Here is a 16396-nt window from a genome sequence, read left to right as displayed (position 1 = left end):
CACTAGAGTAGGTTGCCGTGATTTGTGAATAGAACAATCTAGAACAGTCCTGGTTCAAAACTGTAGCAATATTAAATGCGTTAGGACTTCCCTGGGTGTCCAGTGGTTAAGAATCTGCCTGCTAGTACAGGGGAACCGGCTTTGATCCCTGGTCCGGGAAGATCCCCCATGCCACAGGCCCACAACCACTGAAGCCCGTGCACATTAGAGACTCTGCTCCAAAACGAGAGAAGCCACTGCAATGAGAAGCCTGTGCATTGCAACTAAAGAGTAGCCTCTGCTTGCTCCAACTAGAGAAAGCCCACATGCGGCAACAGACACAGCATAGCAATAAATAAATAAATAAATAAAATGTTTAAAAAAAGATGAAATGCACAGCAGCCCCAGCTGGAGCAGTGATGGGAGTCCCACTGGTCAGATACCCACCCCATCCTGGAGGCCCCGAGGTTGAGCATGAGCTGGGCCATCTGCTGCTGGGACAGAGGACGGATGGACACAGGCACCTCTGCTGAAGGTGGGGCTGGTGCAGACCATGAGGGCTGTCCTCATGTGTTCAGGGATGACTGGCTTGGTGCCACCGTACCTGTGTTCTCTCTGGCGTGTGTGTCCTCCCCATGCTCTGTGCCTGCAGGATTCTACTTGTACTCCGAGGCCTGATCGAATGTGACCTTGAACGACTGACTCCATGCTCTCTCCTCAGCTGGCCTGTGGCACTTGCATTGTCTCTCAGGATGGTGCCCGTCACACTAAGATAACTTATCCCCAGATGTGAATAACTTAAGGCCAGGGACCTTATCTATTAAAATGTCTGTTCCAGGCCTCACTGAGTACAGTGCCTGGAATAAAGCAGAAGTATCTGCTGGGACTTCCCTGGTAGTCCAGTGGCTGAGAGTCTGCATTCCCAATGCAGGGGGTCCAGGTTCAATCCCTGGTCAGGGAACTAGATCCCACATGCCACAACTGAGATCCTACACAGCCAAAAAAAAAAAAAAGTATCTGCTGAAGGCAAGAATGAAGGAAGGAAAGAGGAGCAAAGGAGGAAGAAATAAGAACACTCTATACACCACTTCTATTCCCATTGGGGGCTTCCTGGATATCCCCAACTTATAATGAAGCTAATACCCATCTTCTCATCAGTCTTCCTTGGTGACAGCCAGAGCCAGGGGAGGAGGGTGGAGGGGAAGGATTAGAGGAAGACTAGCTTCCCCAACTTGTGTCTGGGGGTGGTTGTATTCATGTACAAGACAAGATTTCAGAAAAAAATTCTTAAACTTCTGGGAAGGGAAGTGCTTTTCTTAACTGCGTGCAATAGAAAAAAAATTAATTAACTGGATTGCTTTATTCATTTTTTTATTTTTATAGGGATGTAAAGTACAACATGATGACTAAACAGTTAACACTGTGATAAGGTATGCCTATTTATTTATGACCCTGCTGCATGGCACGGGAGATCTTAGCTCCTCAATCAGGGATCAAGCCCATGCTCCCTGCCCTGGGCACGTGGAGTCTTAACCACTGGACCACCAGGGAAGAACTGGTTTGCTTTAGAAACAGCATAAGCTACAGCTAAGGAAGCAGGGAGAAGGCTTGCTATTTTTGGAGTGCTGACTAGGTGCTAGGCATCCTTCGGGATACTTTTTAGACATTCTTTAATTTCTTCTTCACTCTAAGAGATGAGTCCATCTTCCACGTTTTTCAGATGAAGAGACTGGGGCTCAAAGATGTCAGGAAACATGCCCAACTCATTTAGCTTATAAATACCAGAGCCAGGGTTTGAACCGAGATCTATCTGATGGAGGACCCTGGTAGGCTGCAGTCCATGGGGTCACTGAGGGTTGGACATGACTGAGCGACTTCACTTTCACTTTTCGCTTTCAGGCATTGGAGAAGGAACTGGCAACCCACTCCAGTGTTCTTGCCTGGAGAATCCCAGGGACGGGGGAGCCTGGTGGGCTGCCGTCTATGGGATCGCACAGAGTCGGACACGACTGAAGTGACTTAGCATAGCATAGCATCTGATGCTGAAGCCCATGTGCATTCATTTGATAAATAGTTTTCATACTGAATGCTATGTACCCGACCCTGAGCAGTGGCTGGGGATACAGGGGGTTGCAATGGCCCAATTCATTGAGAAAGACAGATGAGTAACTAGGCAACTGGAATTGTTGTTTGTTTAGTCGCTCAGTTGTGTCCGAGTCTGCAACGCCATGGACTGTAGCCTGCCAGTCTCCTCTGTCCATGGGATTTCCCAGGCAAGAATACTGGAGTGGGCTGCCATTTCCTTCTCCAGGGGATCTTCCTAACTCAGGGATTGAATCCAGGCCTCCTGCATGGCAGGTGGATTCTGCATTGCTGAGCCAGCAGTGAAGCCCAATTGAAACTGTTAAGACTGCTTATAAGGGAAGCACAGGCAATTGGAAGGACAGGCTGTGAGACTTAACTCCATCTGCATCTTCCTGGAGGAAGTTATATCCATTGACGATCTAGAAGATGACCTCACCCGCCATGTGGTGGGACAGTTAAAGGGAAAAGTCCTCCATGCAGTCTCTGCTCCTGACCTTTTTTTCTGAGGTTGCATCAGTGACCTCTCTCATTAAAGAATGAGTAATAACTACAACATAACCTCCCCAGGATGACACAGCCCTGTGGGGTCTTAGACTAAACCCTGGCCCCGACTGACCAGTACCACAGACCATAAACAGGGCATGTTTGTGGCCTGCTCCCAGGATATGTACCTACAAGCCTCTTTCTGGAAAAAGCCCCAGTGGTAATCAAAATCCTCATGTTGCCTCATCGATCCAAAAGCCACGTGTGTGACTGCAAACCTTAACCGTGGGTTCCAGCCATGCCGTGCTTCTCGTGCTCTGCGGGCCGCCTGCATAAGACCGAGGCTGCTATATCCCCTGGCTGGATGCCTGGGCCACCTGCCAGCCCAGGGATTCCAAACAGAATACACGAGGAGGTTGCTACCATCTGGACCGACTGGGTGAGCTTTCACAACAAGAGTCGGAATCTTGGGGGGCTTGTCAATTTCTAGACTGTAGACAAAGGGGATGACAACCTCCTTAAAAAAATTGTTGGCACTCAATGTTCTCTTTTCAGCTTTTGCTAGCTAATAATTTTGGTGAGATTCATTTGATTTGGAAAGTGCCCTAAGACTCAAGGTTTACCTGAAGTCCCATTCAGAGGTCCTAAGTGGTTGGGTTTAGCTCAGTGGTTCTCAGGCATGGGTGATTTTGCCCTTACCCCCCATCCTGAAGGGACATTTGGCAATGTCTAGAGACATTTCTTTCTTTTCTGATAGGTAAGAAGTAGACCTTTTTAGAGAGACATACTTCACAGACAGGGCACGGGCCATCTCAGAAGGCATATGTGTGTGCATGCTCAGTCACTAAGTCGTGCCTTACTCTGTGACCCTGTGGACTGTAACCTGCCAGGCTCCTCTGTCCATGGGACTTCCCAGGCAAGAAAACTGGAGCGGGTTGTCATTTCCTACTCCAGGGGATCTTCCCAACTCAGGGATCGAACTTGTTTCTCTTATGTCTCCTGCAATGGCAGGCGGGTGGGTTCTTTACCACTAGCACCACCTGGGAAGCCCTCCATGAGCTTTAAATAAATTCAAGTGTGTAAAGCGTTGAGCACAGAGTAAGTATGTGGTATGAGTGAGCTGCTATCATAATTATTACAATATTATCATCATCCGAAGTAAGCTAGCTACATGGCAGCTGTAACAGTGGCTGCTCAGCCTGGAGCCCTGTTTGTGCAGTCCTGCTCTTGGTCAGCGAGTTGTGTGGCAGCCTCAGGCCCTGGCTCTGTCCTTCCTGTTCCACCTCCATTTGCACTTCAGAGCCCAGCATTTGGTAAGTGGAGACCAGACAGAGGCACAGAGCTAAAGGCTCTAGTGCTGGGGCAAGGGGTGGTGTCCCCTCATCTCTTGTTAAGGCCGCCTTGAGATGCTTCTAGGCCATACCAGGGGGAATGCTGACTCTCCTGGGAGCCTCTCCTGACTCCCCCATTTGCTTCCAACAGACTTGGCTGCTGCACCTCCAGCATTGGCTTGCCCGCCTCCCTGTACCTGTCCGTCTCCCCTGCCTCGGTGTCTGCACTGTGACATTCTACTCGGTCAGAGCCGAGTCTCCTCCAAGGGCTCAGCACAGGGCCTGGCATCAGGAGGGCCAGCGAGTAGGTCAGTGCCCAGTGGGCCCTGTGCTCCCAGGAAGGACTAGGTGCCTGCAAGCCAAGTGTGCTGAGATCGGTGGTGGGGGTGGTATCTCTCCACACGAAGCGAGCAAGGGGGCCCTCCTGGGAACCAGGGACCTCCAACCTCAGGGTGGGTCTAAGTTGAGCTCCTGGCTGGCTTGAAAGCAGCTGCCTTTCAGGAAGGGCCTCTCCTTCCTGAAACACAGGGCTGTGCTTCTAAACTCACTGAATCATCTGGCAAGGATATTTAAAGGCTGAGTGTGAGAGCCTGCTACAAGTCTATGGGATTCACGCAGAGAGACACCTGAATCTGAGGGGGAGGGACAGATAAAGGGTTGAGAAATGCTGGCCCAACCCCCAGACCTGGGGCTGCAGGGCCAGAAGTGCTGCTATTAGCGGTGGGGTTGGACAGGGGGTGGGGGCAGCTGACAACTCAGGTGTGGGCCAGGGGCAAGGCACCCCATGCTTCCTAAAGCTGATATAGCCCTAAAAGGACACTTGCAGCTCAAATGGAAACTCAGGTGTTTGGACTCTGCTTCATGCTTGCCTGAGAATGATCCATTCTGCAAAGGAAATGCCCCCTGAGCATGACTGTCTCCACAGACAACCCTGCAAAAAGGTTCAGCTTCTTGCAGCTGAACACCAGCTCAGGCTTCTTGCCGGCACCAGGATCCTTTCTGAGTTCCTGCTCAGAAACGTGGGACTCGGACCCTGGCAGACACGCAGAGTGGGTCATTTAAACACCCGCAAGGTGAGCAGTGGCAGGGGCTCCTGGGAAGTCCACCAGAGGGAGCAGACGGTTAACCCTTTAGGGCCTGAAGTTGTGCAAACAAAGCTAAGCAAGGTGTTCTTCCATGGGATAGGATCCCTCTTGTAATATTAAAGAGAGAGAGAATTTTACGATGTTTATCATTTACACAATTTATTGACGCAATGCACTATCCCTACGACCCATACTTCCTCAGCTTTTTGAAACAAGATCATAGTAAGTTCCCTATATAAAAACTTTCAAAGATGCGAAGATGCCCAGCTATTGTACTGCACTACTGCACTTTTCAAGGTACGGAACCGTAAGATTAAAAATGCTTGCTTTTTTTTTTATGTATTATTTGTGTGGAAAGTATTATAAATCTATGGCAGTACAGTACTACATAGCCAGTTGTGTTAGCTGGATATCTAGGCTAACATTGTTGGACTTACAAATGCACTCTTGGAACAGAATTCATTCATAAGTAGGGGACTTACTGTATAGGGTTTTTTTGGTTCATCTAACAGTCCTTGCCAAGGGCCATAAATGGTTAAAATAGAACTCAGATGACATCACAGGAGACCCAGAGCCTTGACAATGATAAAGTCAATCTACAAAGCCAAGGTCTAGGCAGCAAGTCTCTTAGGGACACCACTGGCCTCCTGATGGCCAGAGAGAAGAGAATTTGGAAATCTCCAGACCTGGTACCAGGGTTTTGAGAGCCTAGGGCTCAGACCCCCAAACCCAGAATGTTCAGAAATCATCTTAACTGGCTCTCCCAGGAATTCGTCCCCTCCGTCCCCACCTACCGAAGCCTGGAGTCCTGTTGGCCAGGCTGGAGTAGGCGTTCCCGCTGGGCGAGGAGGTAGCCGGACTGGAGAGAGGGCTGTAGGACGAGGGGTCTGCGGGATATGTGTGGCTCGTTCCAATCCCAAAGGGAGAAGACTGAGTCTTGCTGGACTGCGAGGGGATTTGCTACAATCAGGACACAGCGAAGAGAGGGCCAGCATCACCAGCAGGCTCCCTCCCCCACCCTCCATGGCCCCGGCTGGTCACTGTCACGCGCAGGTCCAGTCTGCACTGGCAGCCCTGCTCTGGGCTGACAGTGACTCCAGTGGCCTCCTGGCCTGCTGGGTGCCATGCCCAGGATCAGGCCAACACGTGCTGGCCCAAGAAACAGGACTCAGGTCCTGGATCTTCAGGGTCTGGTTGAAATTGCCCTCCAGGGATTCAGTGATCTAAGTCCTCTGCCTTCCGCTTAGGGGACCTTGGCAAGGACTCTACCAGCCAGGATACAGATGTTCCCACAGTGAAGACAGGGAGCCAGGTGCATCCCCAGGTTGATGTCCTCATGTACTCCTGGGCCAAGGGAACCGAGGTCCTGAGTGGTGAGGGGCTTGCTCCTGAGGGAGGGTCTCTGAGTGCCCGTCCCCTCCCCTGGGTCCCCCAGAGCTGCCTCCAGTTGGGAGAAAAGGCTGTGAAACCAGATCTGGTACCACTGATGGGCACCTAGTTCTCAAAGTACCCTTTGCCCCGTGCTCCTAGGAGCCCGGCCATGGTTGAGGTGGTCAGCTCCAGCTCCATGTGCTGACCTGTTCTCAGAGCCGGGATCCCCAAGAGAGCACAGCTCAGGTGCTCTGCGCCCTCTGGGGACCTGGGGCAACGTCCTTGCTGACGCCCATACCTGTCCTGGAAAGGGCGGCCGGCTTCCTGTCCAGGCCACCTGACTCTGGTTGAGCTGCCTGGAGATCTGGGACATGTTCTGACTTGTTGAGGATGAGGACTGGATGTCGTTCACTCCAGGCACGTGCACCACAGCAGAGCTGCAAAGGAAGAAAGAGCACCATGGGACTTTCCTGGTGACCCAGCGGTAAGACTCCACCTTCCAACACAGGGGGCTCAGGTCCCACCCCTGGCCGGGGATCTAAGATCCCACGTGCCAGGCAACTAAGCCTGTGTGCCACAGCTAAGACACCAGAGTGCCACAATGAAGACACAGCACAGCCACACAAAAATTCTTGCACTAACCGTGATCAAGAGGAACTTCATTCCTGAGATCCCTTCCTCACTTAACACAGGGCTCCTTTCCCATCTCCCTCTTGATGTGTGTAAGTGACCTTGGGGCCTTTTCTGATCACTGTTCTCTACTGGGGTGGTGGGGGTCTCCTCCATCCCTTGGCCCTGGCTGCCCTCACAGTACTGACTGGATAGCTGGCAGGAATGCTGTGGACCCCAGGATAGGTGCACAGGGCCCGTGGGACCACAGCAGGACTCGGGTGGGGGACAAACTTAGGGATGTGCAGCCACAGCTGTGCCATCCTGCCAAGGGCTCAGTGCCACTCATCCCATGTCCCTTCCCACTCAATCCAGCTCAGGCCCTGCAGATGTACAGGAAACTAGCCATCCTACAAGCTTACAGCTTGGTGGCACTCTTTTAACTAATTAACCCATTCGTTCTATAGACCGGTGATCTAGTGAGAGCCTCCCCAATGCCAGGCTCCACAAGGGGACTGGCCCCCCCCTCTTCTGTTTCAGTGACAACAGCTGGTGCAGACTCAGCATCTCTGGCTGGACCATCTGTTCTAAGCGCCTGCCTGCAGCCTCACTCCTCCTCTCCACCCCTGACACCCCTGTCATCACAAACTTTCTCCAGGACCTCGTTTCCTCAAGCCCCTCTTCTGGGGCTTGAGTCCTCCCAGTGATGAGCCCAAACTCCCAAGTCGAGCACAGTAGAAAAGACTCATGTATTCATTTCATTCTTTTCCTCCCAGACTCCAGGAGTCCCCGTGTCTCCTGTCCCTGGACTCCGCTCAGCACAATCCTGATGCCTGTGCACCTACCCTTGCAGCAGGTGGCCATCTGATTTTTTGCTTCTGAGCCTCCCCCTACCCCTGCCCCCACCGTGCTGTGCCTGGCTAGCCCTCCTCACCTCTGGCCTCTGCTCCAGCCTGGCTGCCCTCTGTCCAGATGGCAGGGGGCGGGGAGGGAGAGGGGGAAGCAGCAAGTGTTACAAGGACTCGATGAACACAGGCCTAGGCGGGCCTGGCATGGAACTACAGCAGCTCGCCACGTGCTGAGTAACCAGCAGCAGGGGAAGAGCCTGGAGCCTTGGCCAGTGCTCCGCAGAGCCAGGCAAGCAGCAGGGATTATGTCTCAGGGGCAGCTCACAGGAGGCCACCATCTTGTCCTCCCATCCCCAGACTAGAGAGTAGCTGCTCCAGGACAGAGCTCCCTAGAGACTGAGAACAAGTCACCATCTACTACAGCCCAGCTGCGGGGCTGGCAGAGCTACTCCGTGACCTCAGGGGTTGATGTCTCACGGCGCAGCTGCTGACCACCTGCTGCCTCCCCTGAGGTCGGTCCACTGACCCTTGGTGAGGGCCATCCCGGCTGGGACCTCTCCCTGGGGTGGCTGGTCCACCTGCCCAGTCTTGGTCCCTGCCTGATTCTCAACTGGACATTCAGCTCTGGCCGAGTCAGCCGGAGGCTGGGCTGCCTGGGGAGCCCCATCCTATCAGGCACGGGTCTGAGATGCTTCTCCTAGTGGGTCTGGGGGTACCTGATGGCTCCCACAAGTGCCCACCACCCTCCCGGAAGGTGTCTGTGCCCGAGCCGAGCCCCCCAACCCCTGCTCCTGCTGCCCTGGGAGCCCCTGGAGCCAGGCCCTATCCCTGGTGGTGTTGCTGGCTTCCTCAGTGACTTACAAGAGACCCCTGATGCTAAGAACCAACCCCCGGAAGCACAACATCCGACTTATGCCTCCCATGAGCAGCCCTTTAGGCTGAGACCTCAGGCGTGATGGAGTGGTCCTCTCCCCCTTGGAGTTCGGGGTGGCCTCTAGAAACCCAGGGACAGGGTACTTTCTGCTGCCTTGTCAGGTGTTCCTAGGTCTGTCCTGGCTAGAGCCACCTCACTCCCTTCTCCATGGCAGGCACCTCTGCAAACACAGTGGCTGGCACCTTTCCCATCCAAGAAAGAGTAACCGACACTTTGTACTTATGGTGGCTCATCAAGGGCTTGCAGGTCAGAACTGGAGCTCCCGGACCCCTCAGCCTGGCCCTGGCATACCAATGTGTGTGTATGTGCTCAGTCATCTCTGACTCTCTGCAACCCCATGGACTGTAGCCCGCCAGGCTCCTCTGTCCATGGGATTCTCCAGGCAAGAATACTGGAGTGGGGTGCCACTTCCTTCTCCAGGGGATCTACCTGACCCAGGGATTGAACCCACATCTCCTGCACTGGCAGGTAGGTTCTTTACCACTGAGACATCTGGGAAGCCCGGGCATTCGAATGGGTAAGCACTAAGTGAGGTTGGCAGTATTTGCTGTACACAGAGTTCGACTCTGAGACCCAGGACTTCACTGAATAGGGGCCTCTTCCTGCCCTCTTGCCCACCCCTGCCCCATGCCCTGCACTCCCAGCTTGTACCTGAAGGCCTTTCCCGAGTGTCCAGCAGGGAACGGGCTTCCTTGGGAGTAGATCTGCTGTGTTCCTGCCGCAGAAGCTGAGCTCATCATCTTCTTCTCCGCTGGGAAAAGTAGAGCAAGGGTCACCCTGGAGTAGTTCCCGCCCTACAGACTCCAGGGCAGGGAGCCCTGAGCACCCACACAGAGAGGCTAAAGAAATGGGCTCAGACCCCAGCTGGGACTTTAGATCTGACATGAGCAAGGGTGTGGTAGTTTGAGAAACAGCAGTGAGGATGGGAGCTTGCTCACTCTCTCTTGTAATTGAGGGGCCCAGGGCTCCCCCAAAACACCCTCCCATTTCCCCAGAAGCTCAAAGACTCCATTTGCATCTTACTCCTATAATCTCTAACATCTCCACTTGCAGTGAGATACCAGAATAAAGGAGATGCAGATGAGTTACATGGCAGCTATTCTGTGTCTGGACAGACCCCACATCTGCACCTGTCTCTGGCTTGCTGGTGGGGAGGTGGGCAGAGCAGGCAGATCCTTCCCTGGGTGACCATGAGCAGTGATGGAAACTCAGGATCCCGGACTTGGGGCGCAGGGATTGGGATAAAGGGACCATGGCTAAATCTCCCACACGTGTCAACAAACCTCCATGATGTTTTTAAAAACACAGAGGCCCTGCGCAGCTTTACTGCTCCATTGTCTTTTTGCTGTGATGATGATGCTGCTCAGTGGGAAATCCCTACAGGATGGAAAGAGATCGGACTCTTGGGTGTGTATTTCTAACCTAATCACAAGGCCTTGGATCTTGGAGAGAAAGAGACAAGGCTAAAAGTTGCAGGAGCGGGACTTCCCTGGCGGTCCAGCGGTTAAATTCCATGCTCCCACTGCTGGGGGCACAGGTTTGATCCCTGGTCAGGGAACTGAGATCCTGCAAGGTACATGGGGTTGCCAAAATATAAATAAAACTAAAAGTTGCAGGAGTAAGAGAGACTTCTGAATTTTTCTTGACTATAAATTAGCCATTTTTTTTCTCATGTATTTAAGATTTTTGGTTGTTGGTTAAATAAGAAACATTTATTTTTCTCAATGCTCCAGGATGTTTGTGGGGTACAAAATTACATATGTCTATAAAATCACAGGGGCTTCTCCGGTGGCTCAGTGGTAAAAAATCTGCCTGCCAATAAGAAGACGTGGGTTCGATCCCTGGGTGGGGAAGATCCCCTGGAGGAGAAAATGACAATCCACTCCAGTATTCTTGCCTGGGAAATCCCATGGACAGAGAAGTCTAGTGGGCTATCGTCCATTGGGTCACAAAGAGTCAGACACAACTGAGCACACATGCACATAAATTATATATATATATATATGTGTGTGTGTGTGTAATTTTAAATCTTCTATATCTTTCTTACTACTTTGAGCTACATGAGTTGTTAGAGATGAAGAAAGGCATGTTGAAATCTTCCACTGCAATTTGGCTTTATCAGGATCTCTTGTGTTTCAAACTATTTTTGGATTTCACATTTCAATGTTCATGATGTATCTTCATTTTTAGGTTCCACCTTTTATCTATATAAAATAAGCTTCTTTCCCCACTGAATGCTCTAACTTTTCTTCGTGCAGCAAGGTCAACACCTCTGCTTTCCTCCTTGGTTTTGGAGCATCATCACCATCTACTCTCTCAGGTTAAATGGTTTCACTTTGTTATGGGAATATCATATTTTGGGGGCATACCATTCCAGAATTAGAAATCAGGAGCCCTTGGACATCAACTTATTGCACTACTCGTGCTATTCATAGTTTCTATTTCACTTTATTTTTCTTCTGAGTATTTTGCAAGTTGCTAAAAATGTCCTTGTCTTTTCTTGGAAATGATTTGGAAGTGAGATCTCTTGCCTTTCCTTTCCTTTCTTTTTTTAAAAAATCATTCATTAGTAGTTATGTTTTTAATACTTGAAGTTATATATCTTTGTAAATGTCAGAGATAAAAATAGCATAGACTGATGAGAAATTTCTGTTCCTAGTACCCTCACCCAAAGTATGTACTTTTGCGGAACTGATTTGACTTGGGTTTTTATTTTTTAAACATCTTTTGTATCTTCTAACAATTTTTATATTAATTCTACATGTCACTAGTTTCACTTTTTCAGTGCTCCTACTTTTCCAACCTATTGTCTCCAATCTTGGGTACTGTATTTTAATTCATTTCACAATGACTTCTGCAAGTGATTTTTTCCAAGAAGTGTAAGTAGATGGCACATATCTGAGAAGGTCCTTCTGTTCCTTTTTTTTTTTTTGTGGCTGCACTGGGTCTTCCTTGTGATGTGTGGGTTTTTTTCTCTAGTTGAGGGACTAGGGCTTCTCTTATTGTGGAGCACAAACTCTGGAGTGTGAGGGCTCAGTATTTCTAGTACGTGGGCTTAGCTGCTCCGTTGTGTGTGGGATCTTAGTTCCCTGACCAGGGATCAAACCCATGTCCCCTGCATGGAAAGGCAGATTCTTAACCACTGAACCAACTCTCTGTTGCTTTTTCATATAGGAAACCAGCTTGGTTGGTGGAAAAAATTTGAGATTACTTATTTTCTTTCCTCTTTTTTTTTCCTTTTCTGTTAACTTTTTTTTCCCTATTTTGTCATCTCTATGGGAAGATGTCTATATCTGTATAATATTAAAATTTCAAATGGATTTCCCAGAAATGCTGTGGGTGTGGCCAAATATTTCAGGATTATCTGAGAGGAAGAGGAACCAGTGAGATGTGGGATTGTTTCCTCTTGCTGGATGAAACCACATCTCTCCATGAAAGTGGAAGAAATACTGTTGTGGGCAGCTGGCACATGTGGATGACTGGCGACGGGGAGGAGGGGGAGCACCAGTAGGGAGCCCTCGAGTCGTGCCAACAGGTCTGTCCTCTGCTCTGAGCCAGATGCTGGGCTGCGCTGGCACCTGCTGCCCTCAGCTCAGGCTGTGCTGTGCTTAGTCGGTCAGTCGTGTCCGACTCTTTGTGACCCCATGGACTACAGACCACCAAGGCGCCTCTGTCCATGGGGTTCTCTAGGCAAGAATGCTGGAGTGGGTTGCCATGCCCTCCTCCAGGGGATCTTTTCAATGCAGGGATCGAACCCAGGTCTCCTGCACTTCAGGTGGAATCTCTACCGTCTGAGCCACCAGTTCAGGCAGCTTCCTGCTTTCCTAGCATCCGGTTCCCGGCAGCGTGGGAACAGGGCTGGGTCTTCCACCCCACGAGCTGACAGCAGGAGGACTGGATCTGCTTAGGGCCTCTCTGTCCTCTGTGAGGCCACGCTGCCCCCGCTCCTTGGTCCTGAGAGGATGGTCCTGGGGGTCCCGCCCCTTTACTGCATTCCCCGCGATTCTGTGGCATGAGTCAGCTAGTATCTCCCTAAACTCATCCCAGTTGTACTGTATTTCGCTGATCACATGAAAATGGAATCTGTTTTCCTGAATTTTGGAATTGACAACAACATTTCCAAGTTTTATGTGTTGTTGATCTCTGTGGCAGTCTGAGTGGGTGGGTTCCATGTGACACCTGAACTTTGGACAGCACCATTTTATTTCTTTATAAAATTTCTTATATTGTTTTATTATTTATTTACTTTTTTGGCTGCGCCATGCGGCAAGTAGGGATTAGTTCCCTGACCAGGGATTGAACCTGCCACCCTTGTCGTGCAAGCACAGAGCCCTAACCACTGGACATCAGGGAAGTCCCATGAATGGCACCACCTTCTCTAATAGCGACACTAACACAGGTGGATGCAAAGGGTGACTTATGAACACTCATACAATGGAACGCTATGCAGGCAATAACAGTGCAGATTATTTAATAACCTAGAAAGATGTTTGTAATAGACACGTGAAAAAGTAAGCTACCAAACAGTATGAGCTCAATTCTGTATATAAAAAGAGTTCATATGTGTAGAAAATGGTCTTGCTCTAGTGGGCAGGGTCATGCTCAGTAAATCTTTAACCCAACTGTCTCCTCCTGCAGGGTCGGGGGGTCGCTGTGCTCCCTCCATGTTAGTTGTTTGGCCTTGAACATCAAGAAGATCAAGCCAGTCAATCCTAAAGAAAAGCAACCCTGAATATCCATTGGAAGGACTGGTGTTGAAACTGAAGCTCCAATACTTTGGCCACCTGATATGAAGAGCCGACACACTGGAAAAGTCCCTGATGCCGGAAAGGTTGAGGCCAGGAGGAGAAGCAGGAGATGGAGGATGAGATGGTTGGATGGCATCACTGACTCAATGGACATGAGTTTGAGCAAACTCTGGGAGACAGTGAAGGACAGGGAAGCCTGGTGTGCTGCAGCCCATGAGATTGCAAAGAGTCAGACACAACTTAGCAACTGAACAACAACGTGTAGAAAGACAAAAAGGACAAGCTTTAAAAAGTTAAAAAAGATTAAATCTAGGTGGTAGGATACTGGATCATTTTTATTTTCCTTTTTATGCATATTTTTATTTTCAAATATGGTCCTCTCTACATTAGAGATTAAGATTTTTTTTTTAAATAGGGACATGTCTTTGGCTTGATAATACTAAACTGTACCATGATCAACAGAGCTCATTTACTCCAAGTCCTCAAATTTTGAAGATGAGATGTCAGAGGCCCATGAGATGTCAGGTGGTTGCCCCAGGTAACAGGTAAATGAGAGGTGAGTTTAAGAATAGAGAGGACTCATTAGGACCCCTGAATGTGGTGTTCCTTTTACACATTGCAGTAGTCGCTGTAAATTCACCCTCAAGGGTGGCTGCCTCCAGCTGGCTGGTGGCAACTATAAACCCCACCATCTCACCACGTCAGCACTCTTTGGGAACTTACATGCACTGATTCCTGCAAACATTTCGGCAAACCGTGGATCTCTTTCCTGGGAAAAGATTGCGTCTGCCTTCTCCACGGACTTCCCTGCATCATGAACTCCGGCTGGTAGGTTGGGGACAGGCACCTGTTTGCACATGAAAACACAACAGCATCCCTGGGTGTGAGGGGCAGAACAGACACACCAGATCCCTCTCCCTCAGAATCGCTGGCATCTCAGGCTGGGGTGCTGGGTAGGGCAGGGAGCTTGTGTATATGCGAAAGCCTAGATAGAACACACAGGTGTGGGTGTGAACAAGGGGTCACAGAAGGCTGACTGGAGTTCCACTGATCACTTGGAGAGAGAGAAATAAAAATGATCAACTTAGTCTAAGTATCAGGGAAAGTGAACATAAAGTTTAATTGGAGAGAGACGCCAAGTACCAGCACAAGCTTCAGCTTCTCTAAGGCCAGAAGCAGTGAGAAGAGAAGAAAGGAGAAGGGAAGGAGGGGGGCCTGAGGAGATGGCCAGGAAGAGGTCCCCTGAGAACATCGGGGTGCAGATTAAAGGTGGGAGGGGCAGCATGGAGGCTGCAGAGCTGACAAGGTTCAGAGCTGGGTGGTCTCCAAGTTCCCACATAGCCTCTGGATCTCAGTACCAGTAAGTCCCTTACATACGAACCAGTTCCATTTCGAGAGCATGTTCACAAGACCAATTTGTTTGTAAGTCTGACAAAGTTAGCCTAGGTGCCCAACTAACACACTCGGCTATGAGGTACTTTACTCTCATAGGTTTATAATACTTTTCACACATATCTGCACCAAAAAATGAACACAAAAAGATTAAGAGAACATTTTTAATCTTACAGTACAGTACCTTAAAAAGTACAGGAGCACCAGCTACATCATCACTGCTCTCATGCTTGCTTCCCGACACCCTGGGCTTGAAAAAGACACTGCACTGCTGTCCTCTATATAGTACTGTACAGTAAAATACACACGAGCACAACCATTTATACAGGCTGTACGCACGTGACAGTGTACGCCAGACACGAGAACTCACTCCTGTGATTGGATATGCAAAGCCACATTTGCATCTTTGAAAGCTCACAGCCTGAACTTCGCATGGAGGGGACTTACTGTACTGGCTGCCCATAGCTCGCAAGGCTTCTGTTCTACACTTGGCATGGCTCAGCTCTGCATGGGAGAGTCACAGTAGACCTCCACTGCACACACACACTCTATGGGGGCCAAAATGCTTTCTGCAGTGTGGGTGGAGGGAGCAACAGCACCTGCTGGGCTGAGGGGATTTAGTCTGCAGTCCTTTGGTTGGAGACAGTTCTAACTGGGAAAGAGTTTTCCAGAAATTCACCTGGGACAAGTCGTACGATGACAGCCCGTCTCTCTGGTGCACTTCCAGCTCTGCCTGCTGCTGCTGGAGCTGCCTGTGAAACAAGGGGTCAGCAGAGAGTCAGGAAAAATAGACGTGGGGGTGACAGGGTGGAGCCTGAATGTCCCTTGCTCCCCAGTGGCACAGCGGTAACACCTGTTGGATCTCTAAATCGTTTTCAGTTTTGATTGATTTTATTTCTTCATGTTCCAAATCAAGGCTCCAAGTCTTATATTTTAAGTTGGAAAGTGAAAGTGTTAGTCGATCAGTGGTGTCTGACTCTTTGCGACCCCGTGGACTGTAGCCTGCCAGGTACCTCTGTCCATGGGATTCTCCAGGCAAGAATACTGGAGTGTTGCCATTTCCTCCTCTGGGGTGGGGTAGGTCTTCCTGACCCAGGGATCAAACCCAGCTTAGGTTGACAATATTTAGGAAATAAGTGGGTTTTTTTCAAAAAGTCAGTTTTATTGAGTATAGTTGCTTTTGTTTCCCTGGTGGCTCAGCTGGCAAAGAACCTGTCTGCTAACACATGACACGCAAGAGACACAGGTTTGATCCCTGGGTTAGGAAGATCTCCTAGAGAAGGAAATGGGTTTTCTTGCTGGGAAAGCCCATGGACAGAGGAACCTAGAGGGCTACAGTCCATGGGGTGGCAAAAGAGTCAGACATGGCTTCACGACTAAACAACAAAAATACATAAAATATATATGTATATATGTATACACACACACATATAATGAGCAAGTAGTTAGGGAAATATTTTCACCATTAAAATAAGCAAAATAAGCACAAATTAAAATAATCCCAAAGTACAATTTTTCACCTACTAAGTTG

The 16396-nt window shown here is 49.8% G+C and overlaps 1 protein-coding gene across 8 annotated transcripts in view; it reads right to left on the bottom strand.

The window, feature by feature from the left end:
• The window catches only part of ARNT2 (aryl hydrocarbon receptor nuclear translocator 2), a 190387-nt gene that overhangs the window by 8669 nt on the left and 165322 nt on the right, over window positions 1–16396 (bottom strand). For 4 of the 8 annotated variants that reach the window (XM_042234958.2, NM_001308560.1, XM_060401376.1 and 1 more), the window contains 5 exon segments: window positions 15545–15617; window positions 14197–14320; window positions 9377–9476; window positions 6633–6771; window positions 5758–5923 (listed from right to left, as the gene is read on the bottom strand). In XM_042234958.2, coding sequence (XP_042090892.1) covers window positions 5758–5923; window positions 6633–6771; window positions 9377–9476; window positions 14197–14320; window positions 15545–15617 — 602 coding nt within the window. 8 annotated transcript variants of the gene reach the window in all.

Source organism: Ovis aries, chromosome 18 (genome assembly GCF_016772045.2).
Source record: "Ovis aries strain OAR_USU_Benz2616 breed Rambouillet chromosome 18, ARS-UI_Ramb_v3.0, whole genome shotgun sequence".
NCBI classification, from domain to species: domain Eukaryota; kingdom Metazoa; phylum Chordata; class Mammalia; order Artiodactyla; family Bovidae; genus Ovis; species Ovis aries.
Note: the sequence above shows the minus strand (reverse complement) of the source record. Positions and strands in the feature narration are given on the sequence as shown.